Raw genomic sequence first — 13,701 nt, 5'->3', positions numbered from 1 at the left:
AGTGGACTCTCCACTCAGATTTTAATTTTGAAGAGAAATGAAATTCTAGAAGTTTCACTCTCTCTCCTTCTTCATTCTCTTCACTGTAACCTCCCATGACGTAGAAGTCCAGTTCTCATCACCATTAAAGCTTAGCTGAGGCTTAAGCTACTATTACACTAACGAATTTAATATGGTATCAGAGCAAGAAGCGTAAGTTTGGACTCGTCTCTTTGAATCTGTTAGTTCTAATTCCGTCAATCTCGGTCTCAATCAGATCGCACACATGCAAGTTCATTTTTCATCAATTTCAAACTTTTCTGTTTCTATAATCACTTGGAAATTGCTTCTAGATCTGTAATCATTGTTTTCTAGTTCTCAATCACTTAGAAATTTCATACTGTACGAGATGACTATTGTCGAAGATGATGATTAATCTACACCGACCATGGCTGAACCGCCTAATCAGTCAAGTGTTAATATCAATAGCCCCTTGTATATGCATCCATCTGATAATCCCGGAGCAGCGTTGGTTTCTGTTCCATGTGATGGTTTTGGATATCGATCATGGAGAAAGGGTGTAATGCGAGCCCTATCAGTGAAAAATAAGCCGGGATTTATCAACGGGGAATGCAAGAGACCAGATCCAGACTCATCGAAATTTTGACTATGGGAAAGATACGATGACATGGTCACTTCATGGATTCTAAACTCCTTAACTAAGGAGATTGCAGATAGTGTTGAATATGTGACAGATGCATTTGAATTGTGGAGAGAACTTGAAGATCGATATGATCAAACAAATGGAACAAAACTCTACCAGATCCAAAAAGAAATCAATGATCTATCCCAAGGAGCCCTTGATATCACTGGTTACTACATTAAAATGAAGAAGTTATGGGAGGAACTCAACACTTTAATTGTCAAATCTCATTGCACTTATAATTGTACATGTGGAGCTAAGGAAAGCATGCACAAAGCTGAGCAGGATAAGAGGTTGATACAGTTTCTTATGGGATTGAATGAGACATACACTATAGTTCGAGGCAGTATACTCATGATGAATCATCTTCCTTCAATTGCCCAAACTTTTTCATTGCTAATTCAAGAGGAAAGGCAGAGAAAAATCAAGCCAAATAATCATTTGGCTCTAGAGTCATCAGCTTTAAGTGCTAGCACAAATAGACCCGGTTCATTCAAGACAAACTATTCTCCAAATAACAATCATAACAACATGAACAGACCTTTTTGTGATTATTGTAAGAGACCAGGGCACACCAAGGAGAAATGTTATAAGCTTCATGAATATCTTCAAAGTTTCAGTCAGAATCAGAATCCAAATACAAATCACAATCAGACCTCCAACTTCAATCAAAATCCTAGACAAAGTTTCAACTACAATCACAATTCCAACAACAACTAGAATAATTGGTTCAATAGAGGAAATAGAGAAGTGGCTAATGTATATGTAGCAACCACTGATACACAACCTGCTGAAATTGAGAACAACTCCACATGTGTTTATTGGTTATCCTTTCAACACAAAGGGGTACAAAGTCTTGAGTATAGCCACTAGAAAGATTCATATCTCCAGAGATTTAGCCTTCAATGAGTCCATCTTTCCTTTTGCAATCAACATTAACAAATTTCCTCAGTCATTTGTCCCTCATTCAATTCCCTTCATTGAGTCTCTATGTGAACAACCCTCTGATAGTACAAATATTACACAACTGTCTGAAGATTTCAATGATCAAAGGAGTCCTGATAGCACATCCAATCCTATGTCACCTATACATATAGCTTTCCCATCACTTTCTGCAGTACCCTTTTCTTCATTACCTGATTCACCACAATATTGTTACACTGAACAGACCCATGCAGAACATGTCCAATTGAGGCAATCTCAAAGAACTCATAAAACACCTATCTATTTGTAATATTATGTACATTCCCTTCCTCACCTTAAAACAAATTCTGTTATCCTAAATGCCTTATTCTCTATGAATCACCACATTACCTCTGATCTACTAACCTCTAACAATTAGACTCTTGTGAGAAATGTTTGTCATGACAGGGAACCATCATCATATGAGGAGGCAGCCATTGATCCTGCATGGCAAGCAGCAATGACACATGAATTTGAAGCACTATATTCCAATGACCTAGTAACTTTGCCACCTAGGAAGCAAGCAATAGGTTGCAAATGGGTCTACAAGGTGAAGCACAAAGCAGATGGCAACATTAAAAGGTTCAAAGCTAGGCTGGTTGTTAAAGGCTACACTCAGTAGGCAGGAATTGATTATACAGAAATATTCTCACCAGCAGTAAAGATGACAACAGTGAGGGCTTTGATAGCTACATCAGTTAAGAAAGGTTGGTTCATATTTCAATTAGATATGAACAATGCTTTCCTCCATGGAGACCTCAATGAGAAGGTGTATATACAGGTACCACCTGGGCTTGTTGTGGATGAAACGGGATTGATTTGTAAACTAAACAAATCTCTTTATGGCTTGAAACAAGCCAGTCGATAATGGTATGCAAAGTTGACTGAGGCATTGTGTTCAAAGGACTATATACATTCCATGTATGACTACTCACTTTTCTATAAAAGAAATGGAGAATCCTCAGTATATGTTGTAGTATATGTGGATGATGTACTACTCACTGGAACTGACCAAGAGGAAATTGCACAACTCAAAGTATTTCTACATGAACAATTCAAGATCAAGGACCTGGGACAGCTGCACTACTTCCTGGGATTGGAGATTATGTATAAAGATGATGGGGTTATTATATCTCAAAGGAAGTTTGTGCTAGACCTGTTAAAAGAATACAATTGTTTGGATTACAAACCTTGTTCTTCACCCTTGGATCCCACTATAAAGTTGAAGGCTAGAGAAGGCACAATCCCACAGGATCCTACCTATTATAGAAAGCAAGTAGGTAAATTGAATTTTCTAACTAACACCAGATTGGACATTGCATATAGTGTCCAACACTTGAGCCAGTTTATACAGGAACCTAGAGAACCTAATCTGAAAGCAGCATTTCATCTGCTCAGATATTTGAGAAATGACCCTACTTTGGGAATTTTCATGTCAAATAATGGAGATCACACAGTTAAAGCCTATTGTGATTTTGATTGGGCAGCCTGCCCGGATTCTAGGAGGTCCATTACAGGTTATTTAGTGCTACTGGGCAACAATCCTATCAGTTGGAAATCTAAGAAATAAGAGACTATATCTTTATCTTTTGCAGAAGCAGAGTATAGAGCTCTCAGGAAAGTAGTATGGGAACTAGTATGGTTGAGCAGACTATTTGAAGAACTGAATGTTCCTTTTTCCTTACCTATCTCAGTATTCTGTGACATTCAATCTGCACTGCACATTGCAAAGAATCCAGTATTTCACGAAAGGACCAAGCATATAGAAGTGGATTGCCATTTTGTGCGTGATCAATTACAAGCAGGCCTAATTTCTCTCTACCACATCCGAACAGACAATCAGCTTGTAGATGTTTTGACTAAATCCTTGACCGGGATCAAGCATAGTGCTACATTAGGCAAGTTGGCTGTGTTCACCACACCTCCAACTTGAGGGGGTGTTAAGATTAATTATTCACTTAGCTTAGCTTAGTCACTAGCTTAGTTATTGGAGCAGAGTTGTTAGTGTTAGCTGTCAGTTAGTGGAACGTATTAGTTAAATGACAGATGTAATAGCTTTAATTAGTGGACTTCATTTTTCTTAACATTTTCTTTTTTGTATATAGTGGACTCTCTACTCAGATTTTAATTTTGAAGAGAAATGAAATTCTAGAAGCTTCACTCTCTCTCCTTCTTCATTTTCTTCACTGTAACCTCCCATGGCATAGAAGTCCAGTTCTCATCACCATTAGAGCTTAGCTGAGGCTTAAGCTACTATTACACTGACAAATTTAATAGTATTTACCACTAATGTGATGATACTTTTTGTTTCAAAACATTTTCGAGTTAATTTACATATAAAGAAGTAAATATTCCATGACCGAATGAACTATGAAGGAAACTGAACGTAATATTCATTGTTTAACAAAATATTTTTACAACTTCTTAAAAATTTAATTTTACGTACTCTATACAATCAACCCTTGTATTTCTTTTATTTTTTCCCATCTTATAAATCAGCCCATGTAATTAAGAATGAAATATGGACATCCTTTTTAACTTAAAGAAAAAACAAAAGAGAAAAATATGAAGGTCGAGTTGGATTAAAAGCATTTCATATATATTGACTGGCTATTACAAACTTATTTCCGTGCAAGAAATGGAAGAGGAAGATGCATCATATCACCTAATATCCAACAGCAATACTCTAAGCATCGTTTGCTCGTTTGATTAGAAAAGTTTCCAAAAACTTATTAATATGTTTAAACCGAACCAAAGGGATTAGGTGTGATCTCAACTTAAGTTCTTTTTGGAATTTCCTTCTTCTAGTCTAGTATTGATGGACTCATTCATTGCAAAATGTTATCAGTATAAAAAGAATCTAAACTATAATCTTATCCAAGTGCCAACCAAATCAGGGTTATATGTCTTTATCATATTGGCCAATTCGTTTGACCTTTACCCAAAACGTAAATTTGAAGGCAAAATAATCGATAGAGAAAAAAACAAAAAGCAAGAGAAAAGAAAAAATCTTTTGCCTTCTGTTTTTCTCTGATGGTCACAAAACATAGCCAGATACATCAAATGAAAATATCTTCCTCTCTTTAAATAATCTAATACGACTTTTAATAATGGCACAAAAGATGCTAATACTATTACTAGCTACTTATAATTTATTGAAAACATGGTCACCCTCATTGCCGTTTGGAATCAGGAGAACTCCTAGTAATTTAAAGTAAAAAATTTATCTCCATATGAGTTTACATCAATTCAATAAATACATGATACACATATTTATATATATATATATATATATATATATATATATATATATATATATATATATATATATATATATTGTTATCACTAAATCATAATTAATTTATACATATTCTTACCGTAAGGGCACGTTTGGCCATAAAAAAAATCACTTTTTTTGGAATTATTTTATTTTTTTTTCGAAATCAGTGTTTGACCATGAAAATTTTAAATTTCACATGAAATTGAATTTCAAAATTTTTCGGAAATTCAAAAAACTCCAAAAAGTTATTTTTCAGAATTTTCACTACAAATCACTCATAAAGATTCAAAAATAACTCTATATTGTATTTATATCCAAACACAACTTTAATTTTTCAATATTATTTTTAATTTTTTTTTTCCCAGAATTTCACAATTCTTATGTCCACACGCCCACTAAATTTAATAAGTATAATTTGGTGTAAAAATTGAATACGGATAAATTTTATCGTAATTTCATGAACTTTCTAATCACCACTTTGAATATTCTTATTTTATAACAATGTCTCATTAAGAAGCATTATTGGCATTCCTATTTTTCGGCGTGAATGACCCCACTGAGCTGTATCACTGTATTAATGTTAATACTAAATTGATCTTTTGTAATTTTGTTCCCATATTACTTTCACTGATGACTCATCACTCATGACATGGTGTATCTTGGGTTTTCTGAAGAAAAGCACCAAATCAGTCACATAATTATAAAGACAAAGAAGCACAAGTTGCACTAGTTTGGATCATTTTCATGTTAGCCTATGGGTGGCAGTCATTGCATCGAGATCGTAGGATTTAATTAAAAATTGCTCAAGTTTCTATTTCGATGAGAGAAGAATCGTTAATCACTTTGAGATATTAATCTGTTCTTAACCTAAAAAATATAAGTATCTTTTTATTGAATACCTTTTCTGTTTGACAATGCTGCTGCTAGGGTCAGCTTGTGCATCTAATTTTTTTTGATTATTCATTTAGTGTCTTGTATTTGTATTGGAGTCCGACTAATTTGGATTCACCAGAAGATTCACCGATAACTATGCAATTTGATTTACACAAATAAAAAAGGATTATTTAGCCTTATTTTTTTTCTTTTGTTTGTCTCTGACCCCAAAATTCTCTTATGATCGTCATTCCATATTTCTATGTCGAGTAGTACTATTTGGTGCAATTTATTTTGTTTTCATTTAGTCTTACTTGTTTAGTACTTACTACACATGAGGGTTGTCTCCCCTGGTCTATATTAATGTATTTGTATTCAATTTTAATATAATATCACAAAAATAGCGTAGTCAGAGGATCGGTAGAATTTAAACTATAAAAAGCTTAAATAATAATCTATTGATCTCTAAAATGAAGATCCTATGATTCTTTACTATAATCTCCTTTTTTCTTCATCTTAAATGTAAATATTAAAAAAAAAACGAAAAAGAAGAAGAAGAATGTTTTGTTTTTACTTGAAGATCTGTTTAAAAAGAAATGACAGGAAAAAGGATAAAATTTAAAAAGAGTCCACCCAAATATTTATTACTAGTATATTTGTGGGGGTGGGTCCCGCTGACGAAAACAACAACGCCCGTCTAGTTTTTAATATCTAATCACATCAGGAAACGTGTCCATCTTTGATACCGTGTAATAGTAGATAAGAATCTCATCTGAAAAATCTACCACTTCACTAGTTGGACAAAAATTAGAATCTCTATTCTCTTGTATCTTTTACCTGTAAAATGCACATGATAACGGTAATATTTTCTTCTTTTAAGTTTTAAGCTTTATACATTGATCTATAAAAGCATAGTCATTTAAATTATAGCATAATTATTAAAAAAATTATGTCAGTACATGTTAAAATTTACTAATAATGAAAAAGATCTTTACATTTTATATAATTAATGTACTTCTCTTTTTCTCTCCTAACTAATGTGGTAGTTGGAATCTTTTTTCGAGTTAAAAAAATACTAAGTAGTTGGTTTTTTTTTATTCCATAAAATATTCAACGCCTATTTGTTTATGTTTTTTCTATACTAAAGCTGTCTATGAACAGTATGATGTTAATTAGTTTACTTTGGAGGTGATGTCACATATTCCGTCTGTTTAAAGCTTTTGGAACTCGTCTAGGGCTCGTCCCAGAGCCAAGACACCATCAAAGCGCTCTGAGGCACACTTGCAGGGCTTAGTTATACGAGGCTTACGCTCAAGGGCGGAGCTAGAGTGTAGTCAGTGGGTTCGGCCGAACCCAATAACTTTAGTTCGAATTCTGTATTTATCTTAAAAAATTCATTGAATATGTACAATTATTAATTTAGAACCCAGTAAATTAAAATGATTAGAATTCCGAACCCATAAACTTGAAATCCTGGCTTCGCCTCTGCTTACGCCCAAGCAACCGACTGCGCGCCTTGAATACGACTACGCTCAACGCTCGAGTCTTGCCCAATAGTTCTTACACAATTCATGTGTTAAATTCCCTAATTAGCTTGGCCCTCGTAATTCTATAACAAATGAATGATATAAATTATATTCATATGTAAAAATATAATAATTAGGAGTAACTCAAATAACGAGACATAGTATTGCGTATTATTTGATTGAACATCGCAAGAATGAATTTCATTTGAATATTTCTTTGGAAAATAGATAGCCGAAATCTGTATCTTCACTTGCCATTGGTCTTTTATGTCTTAGTTCCACATATCTCAAATTTAAAGTATTTTGTATTTAATCGTGAAGGAATAATATTTTAAATTACAGTATTGATTAAATTTATCATATTTATTTTACTTTCAGGGAGGTAAAATATGTAGTTTGATAATAATTTTTAAGAAACTCTTATTTTTTAATTATTTAAAAGTTAATTACGATTGATTGGTGTCTCATAACTTTAATATTAGTGCATTATTTATATTTATAAAAAATGATCGATACTTTTGTTTCTATGAGTTTCTTTATTCCTTTTTAATTTTATTAATTTTAATGTACTTTTTATATATTTTGTGTTATTATTTTATTTTATTAATTTATAAATTTAACGATCCATGGGGATTACGCTCCGTGCCTCAAAATTTTCATTTTGCCCCATATTACGTAAAACGCTTCACTTCAAGTCCCCGCCTTTTAAAAATACTGATATTTCCTCGTCTATACAAAGGAAAAAGCAGAAAAATAAATATTTCTGTTTTGAACTACCTGAAGCCTGACTTTCGAAGATAGGATATTGCGTTTTGTATTTAGAAGTAAAATATAGGTTTTCCATCTTGATCGATGCCATCCAATGATATAACGAATTGAAATAAAACAAGTGTTAAGCGCAAAAATTTAAAAAAGAAAGACGATTTATTAAACACATTATAATTTGACTGAGTGTCTTAACAAGTATAGTAGTGGAGTAGTATTTTATTCATCTTTATCAAAATAAAATTTCGTTCCTTGAGCTCGAAAATTTTATTTTTTAAATTCAAACTCTCTTGATTAAAGATTTAAAGTTGGAGAACTGAAGATATCTCAACTATCCACCACATCTTATGATGTGTGAAATTCAATTAATTTGTCCTTTTCCTAGCTAACTTCCTATTTCTAATTTCTTTTTTTCTTCATTTTCATATTTTCCAACAAGCAGTAAAATACTTATCCAATTATTGTACATACGTCTACATTTCCAATAATATCCCCTTTCCTTCCTTTATAAACAGTCTTTCTTCTCCACCTTTTCCCCAATCCTTTCTTCTCTTCCCCCTACAAAGCAGGAAAAACACCCAATCATGGCAACTCTTAGCTTTACTCTCACCATATCCCTACTTCTCCTCCTCTTCTTATTCTTCTCCACCTTATCTTCCGCTTCCGACATGTCCATCTTAACCTACGATGAAAACCAACACTTTCGAACGGACGATGAAGTCATGTCCTTGTACGAGTCATGGCTAGTCGAACATGGAAAATCGTACAACGCCTTAGACGAAAAAGACAAGCGGTTTCAGATCTTTAAAGAAAACCTAAGATACATAGATGAACAGAACTCTGTTCCAAACAAGAGTTACAAGCTTGGTTTAACCAAATTTGCTGATCTGACTAACGAGGAGTACAGGTCCATGTACTTGGGTACTAAAACCAGTGATCGTCGCAGGTTGTTAAAGAACAAAAGCGATCGGTATCTTCCTAAAGTTGGGGATAGCTTGCCGGACTCAGTTGATTGGAGAGAGAAAGGTGTTCTTGTTGGAGTTAAAGATCAAGGAAGCTGTGGTAAGTTAATTGGCTATGGCTTGTCTCTTTCGTTTATCTCTGTTTTTTTGGTTAATGGATCTCAAATTAATTAGATAATATTTTCGTAATTTAATTTGTTATTAAAGCATACAGAGGGCTAGTTGGTGTTCGGTGTTCCACTACCATCATTAATTAATATATACGAACTTGACAAACAAAGGAAATCATACCTTACTGTGCTAAAATAAATAAATACTCTCTGTTTCACTTACACAAAGTTTAAAAAAAAAGAAAAAAAAACTTTTGAAATATTTATTCTTAAAAGTTTAAGGGCAAAAGTTTTGTGAGTCCGCACTGACTATAAAATGAATAAAATAAAAAGATTAAAGTTAAATTATTTTTAAATATAAATGGTTATTCATTATTTTCTATGTTATTAGATTAGAATCGGTATCAAGAATTATTTTCTATGGTATTAGATCAGATTGAAATATTTTCTCTGTTCATAAACTCTCATGTCAATAGTGTGGGGGAATTCAATTCTAGTCCTCTATGACTAGAAAGCCAATATGTGTGTCTACGCATAAACGATGAATACCTATATGTTTTTCTTCGATTTTAATTCATATACTTTGATAGTATTATTTTTTATAGTATTAGTGTAATTTAATGATCAGTTGTAACTATTTATTATTTTATAGTTTAAATAGTTGTATGCCCTTATTATTGGATATAAAGAATTATGTCATAGATCAACTTTTTTACCTAATACTAGTATAACAATTCTTCACATTTTTGGGGCTTAATCATATTATTCCCCGACCACATCTTTTCTTTTTTCCTAGTCATTATTCCCTGGCCCCATCTGTCCATACGCATGAGCAATTATCGGGTGAAAAGCTTAACAGCACAACTTGATAATGATAGAAAACGCTCACCAATTGATGCAGAGTTTTGGCAGTAGAATATTTGTTAGTTGCTACAATATTTAATGTGCAATTTGATGTCAAATGGTACACGAAGTCTAAATACCATGTGACACTGACGTGTATTCTTTATTAATGCCTGCATATCAGTTGGTTTTAAAATTTCTCAATTCATTATTTATGTTGTATGGCTCAATATTTGTGTATGGAGTAATAATCTATGGTTTAAATGAACCAGGGAGTTGTTGGGCATTCTCTGCAATTGCTTCCGTTGAAGCAGTGAACTCAATAGTAACCGGAGATGTGATTTCACTATCGGAGCAAGAGCTGGTGGATTGCGATACTTCCTACAATGACGGTTGCAATGGCGGTCTTATGGACTATGCTTTTGATTTCATCATAAAAAATGGAGGAATTGACACTGAAGAAGACTATCCTTACACAGGCCGTGATGGCAGATGTGACCAGTCAAGGGTAAGTTTTGGATTCTTTAACTGAACTAAATTCACTTTATTTATTGATTTATGTAGTGAATTGAAGATTTTTTTTTTGAAACATTTGTATCATGCAGAAAAATGCCAAGGTTGTTACCATAAATGGGTACGAAGATGTTCCTGAAAATAATGAAAAGGCACTGCAAAAGGCTGTTGCAAGTCAACCTGTGAGCATTGCCATTGAAGCTGGTGGCAAAGACTTTCAACACTATGTATCGGTAATGTTTTTAGTCTATCTTTTTCCCTAAACAGAGAAAATACAAGTGAACTTGGCAAATTTTGTTAATCAGTTAGTTAGTCCAAAACTCACAACTAAGGAGGAGAAGTGCAAGAAACGTATCTTACAACATTGTGAAGATATTGTTTTTCTAGTAAAATGTTTTCTTTTTATCCAAGACAGTAGGTCTCTTTCGACCAAGGAATATGGCATATTTAAAGTACATCGATAGTGTAATTTTTTTTGCATTGCCGGCATATATAACTTGTAATCTTATTGAAAAATTCATTAGTTAGTAAAATATTAAATATCATTCCCTTTATCTTTCTGAGCCGAGGGTCTTTGGAAATTGCTTCTCTGCCTTATTAAATGTAGAGTTAAGGTCTGCATACACACTACCTTCTTCAGACCCTACTTGTTGAATTATGTTGGGCCTAATGTTGTAGTAGTAAAATACTAAATTGTCTTACTAACCTTACTACCTCAAGTGAACTTGGCAAATTTTGTTAATCAGTTAGTTAGTCCAAAACTCACAACTAAGGAGGAGAAGTGCAAGAAACGTATCTTACAACATTGTGAAGATATTGTTTTTCTAGTAAAATGTTTTCTTTTTATCCAAGACAGTAGGTCTCTTTCGACCAAGGAATATGGCATATTTAAAGTACATCGATAGTGTAATTTTTTTTGCATTGCCGGCATATATAACTTGTAATCTTATTGAAAAATTCATTAGTTAGTAAAATATTAAATATCATTCCCTTTATCTTTCTGAGCCGAGGGTCTTTGGAAATTGCTTCTCTGCCTTATTAAATGTAGAGTTAAGGTCTGCATACACACTACCTTCTTCAGACCCTACTTGTTGAATTATGTTGGGCCTAATGTTGTAGTAGTAAAATACTAAATTGTCTTACTAACCTTACTACCTCAAGTAATTTTGGCTGCATGAGCACTGCTATTTAAAAGTCGAAAACTATGATTTGTCAATGATCACAGCATACTATTCTATAATAAAATTATGTGATGAAGTTCTTATTGCCTATTAGTTATATGGTCTAATACATATCTGTAATTCCTTTTGGCATCACATGTCTGCAGGGTATTTTTACTGGAAAATGTGGAACTGCAGTGGACCATGGTGTGGTTGCTGTTGGATATGGTAGTGAGAATGGTATGGATTATTGGATTATTAGGAACTCTTGGGGTGCTTCTTGGGGAGAGAAAGGTTACCTTCGCGTTCAACGTAACGTCGCCAGTTCTAAAGGTTTGTGTGGATTAGCCATAGAGCCTTCTTACCCAGTCAAGACAGGCGTAAATCCCCCTAAACCTAGTCCATCTCCTCCATCGCCAATCAAGCCACCTACTCAGTGTGATGATTATGCTCAATGCCCTGAGGGTACCACTTGCTGTTGTGTCTTTGAATACTATAACTCCTGCTTCTCTTGGGGATGTTGCCCTCTTGAAGGAGCCACTTGCTGTGAAGATCACTACAGTTGTTGTCCGCACGACTATCCTGTTTGCAACGTTCGTGCAGGCACCTGCTCAATTGTAAGTGATTCACACTTAGTATTTCTGCAGAGAAGTTTGATTTCTATACATTGATCGTCTAAAGAATTTTGATATTATCAGTGTAATTTAACTGGTTGTGGCATGTTGCTCGTCATTTTTTCTAAGTCAAATATCCACTATTATGATTAGTGTATATATGATTTATTCTTTCCTCATGCGATTTCTTTTATTGTTGCAGAGCAAGAACAACCCACTGGGAGTGAAGGCAATGAAGCACATTCTTGCTGAACCAATTGGGGCCTTCATAAATGGAGGAAAGAAGAGCAGTTCTTGAAATTTCACAAGCACCAGCTATGTGGAATGAGGTGAGAGAAGGGTCGACAGAGGATGTAAAAATCATGATTGTTCTTGACGATCGCGTTGGTACATTGATTTGCAGACCTCATTTCCAGTAGAAAGTTGTAGAAAAAAGATAATCCATAATCAAGTATTACAAAGATGCTGATCTATGATTTGTATATATTGCTTATTTATTGTTGTTGCTGCAGCTACAGCAAAAGATTATAGAAGGATTATTGTTCTGCTTTGTCTAATTATATAAATAATCCTTGTTTCTTGGTATGAAGACTCCAAGTGATATTTTCATCAGCCTGTTTATTCTTTCACTTGGGCATCGGTCGGTTCGATTGTGAATATTATCGGTTTAGCATATCGGTTTACAAATATGATAAACCGATAAGATATTAGTTATCGATTAATCGGTTATCGATCATTATCGGTTTATCCGATAAGATAACTCAATCTAGAATTAAGCAAAAAAGAGAAGAGTAAAACAGTTTTAAAACTCGTTTCTGGCCACAACTAAAAATAGTTTTATAAAACAGGATTATATCGGACAGTAGATACAACTAATTGTGCTAATCTTCCTGCTAGCTTTGACTTAATCCGGCTCCTGTAATACAATTGTTGTATCACATGTCTTACTAATTATGCTAAAATAATTTTATATAAACAGTTTTATATCGACAACTAATATTCAACGTAATCAACACTGCATTGAACAAAGAATCTGCAACAAACATAATCAAACACTACATTAAACAAAGAATCTGCAACTAATATTCAACATAATATTGCTGCTACAATTTTCAAGTTTCCAACACAACAAATATCAATATAATGTTGCTGCTAAGCCATAAAATTTACAACTAATAGTTCAACACTACAACTAATAGGGGTGTCATCGATAGAATCAAACACAACTAATAGTTCAAACATATTAATAACAATACAAAGTAGTAGCAATTTCACCTTAAGATTAACAAATCCAAACATAGTACTAATAGTTCAAATTCAAGTTAACAAGACAACAACTACTCAATCCTTATAGGCTTCACCAAATTGCCCTCCAAACAATGCTCAACATGCCTCATTAAGTACTTGGTG

The 13,701-nt window shown here is 33.5% G+C and overlaps 1 protein-coding gene across 1 annotated transcript; it reads left to right on the top strand.

The window, feature by feature from the left end:
• Positions 1-8,571: 8,571 nt before the first annotated feature.
• Positions 8,572-12,876, top strand: LOC104106336 (low-temperature-induced cysteine proteinase-like). Its single transcript, XM_009614860.4, has 5 exons — positions 8,572-9,151; positions 10,277-10,512; positions 10,610-10,750; positions 11,845-12,294; positions 12,494-12,876. Exons 1-5 carry the CDS (start codon positions 8,674-8,676, stop codon positions 12,587-12,589), a joined length of 1,401 nt encoding a protein of 466 aa, XP_009613155.1. The 5' UTR covers positions 8,572-8,673; the 3' UTR covers positions 12,590-12,876.
• The last annotated feature ends 825 nt before the right edge of the window (positions 12,877-13,701 follow it).

The sequence above is a fragment of the Nicotiana tomentosiformis genome, chromosome 12, assembly GCF_000390325.3.
Source record: "Nicotiana tomentosiformis chromosome 12, ASM39032v3, whole genome shotgun sequence".
Taxonomy (NCBI): domain Eukaryota; kingdom Viridiplantae; phylum Streptophyta; class Magnoliopsida; order Solanales; family Solanaceae; genus Nicotiana; species Nicotiana tomentosiformis.
The sequence above is the reverse complement of the archived record's forward strand: the minus strand, read 5'-3'. Positions and strand labels throughout refer to the sequence as shown.

Excerpts from the sequence above, each read along its gene's own strand:
- LOC104106336 (XM_009614860.4), top strand. The coding sequence starts at position 8,674 with ATGGCAACTCTTAGCTTTACTCTCACCATATCCCTACTTCTCCTCCTC. Across the intron at positions 9,152-10,276 it reads TAAAGATCAAGGAAGCTGTG|GGAGTTGTTGGGCATTCTCT; the intron begins GTAAGTTAATTG and ends TAAATGAACCAG. Across the intron at positions 10,751-11,844 it reads ACTTTCAACACTATGTATCG|GGTATTTTTACTGGAAAATG; the intron begins GTAATGTTTTTA and ends ACATGTCTGCAG.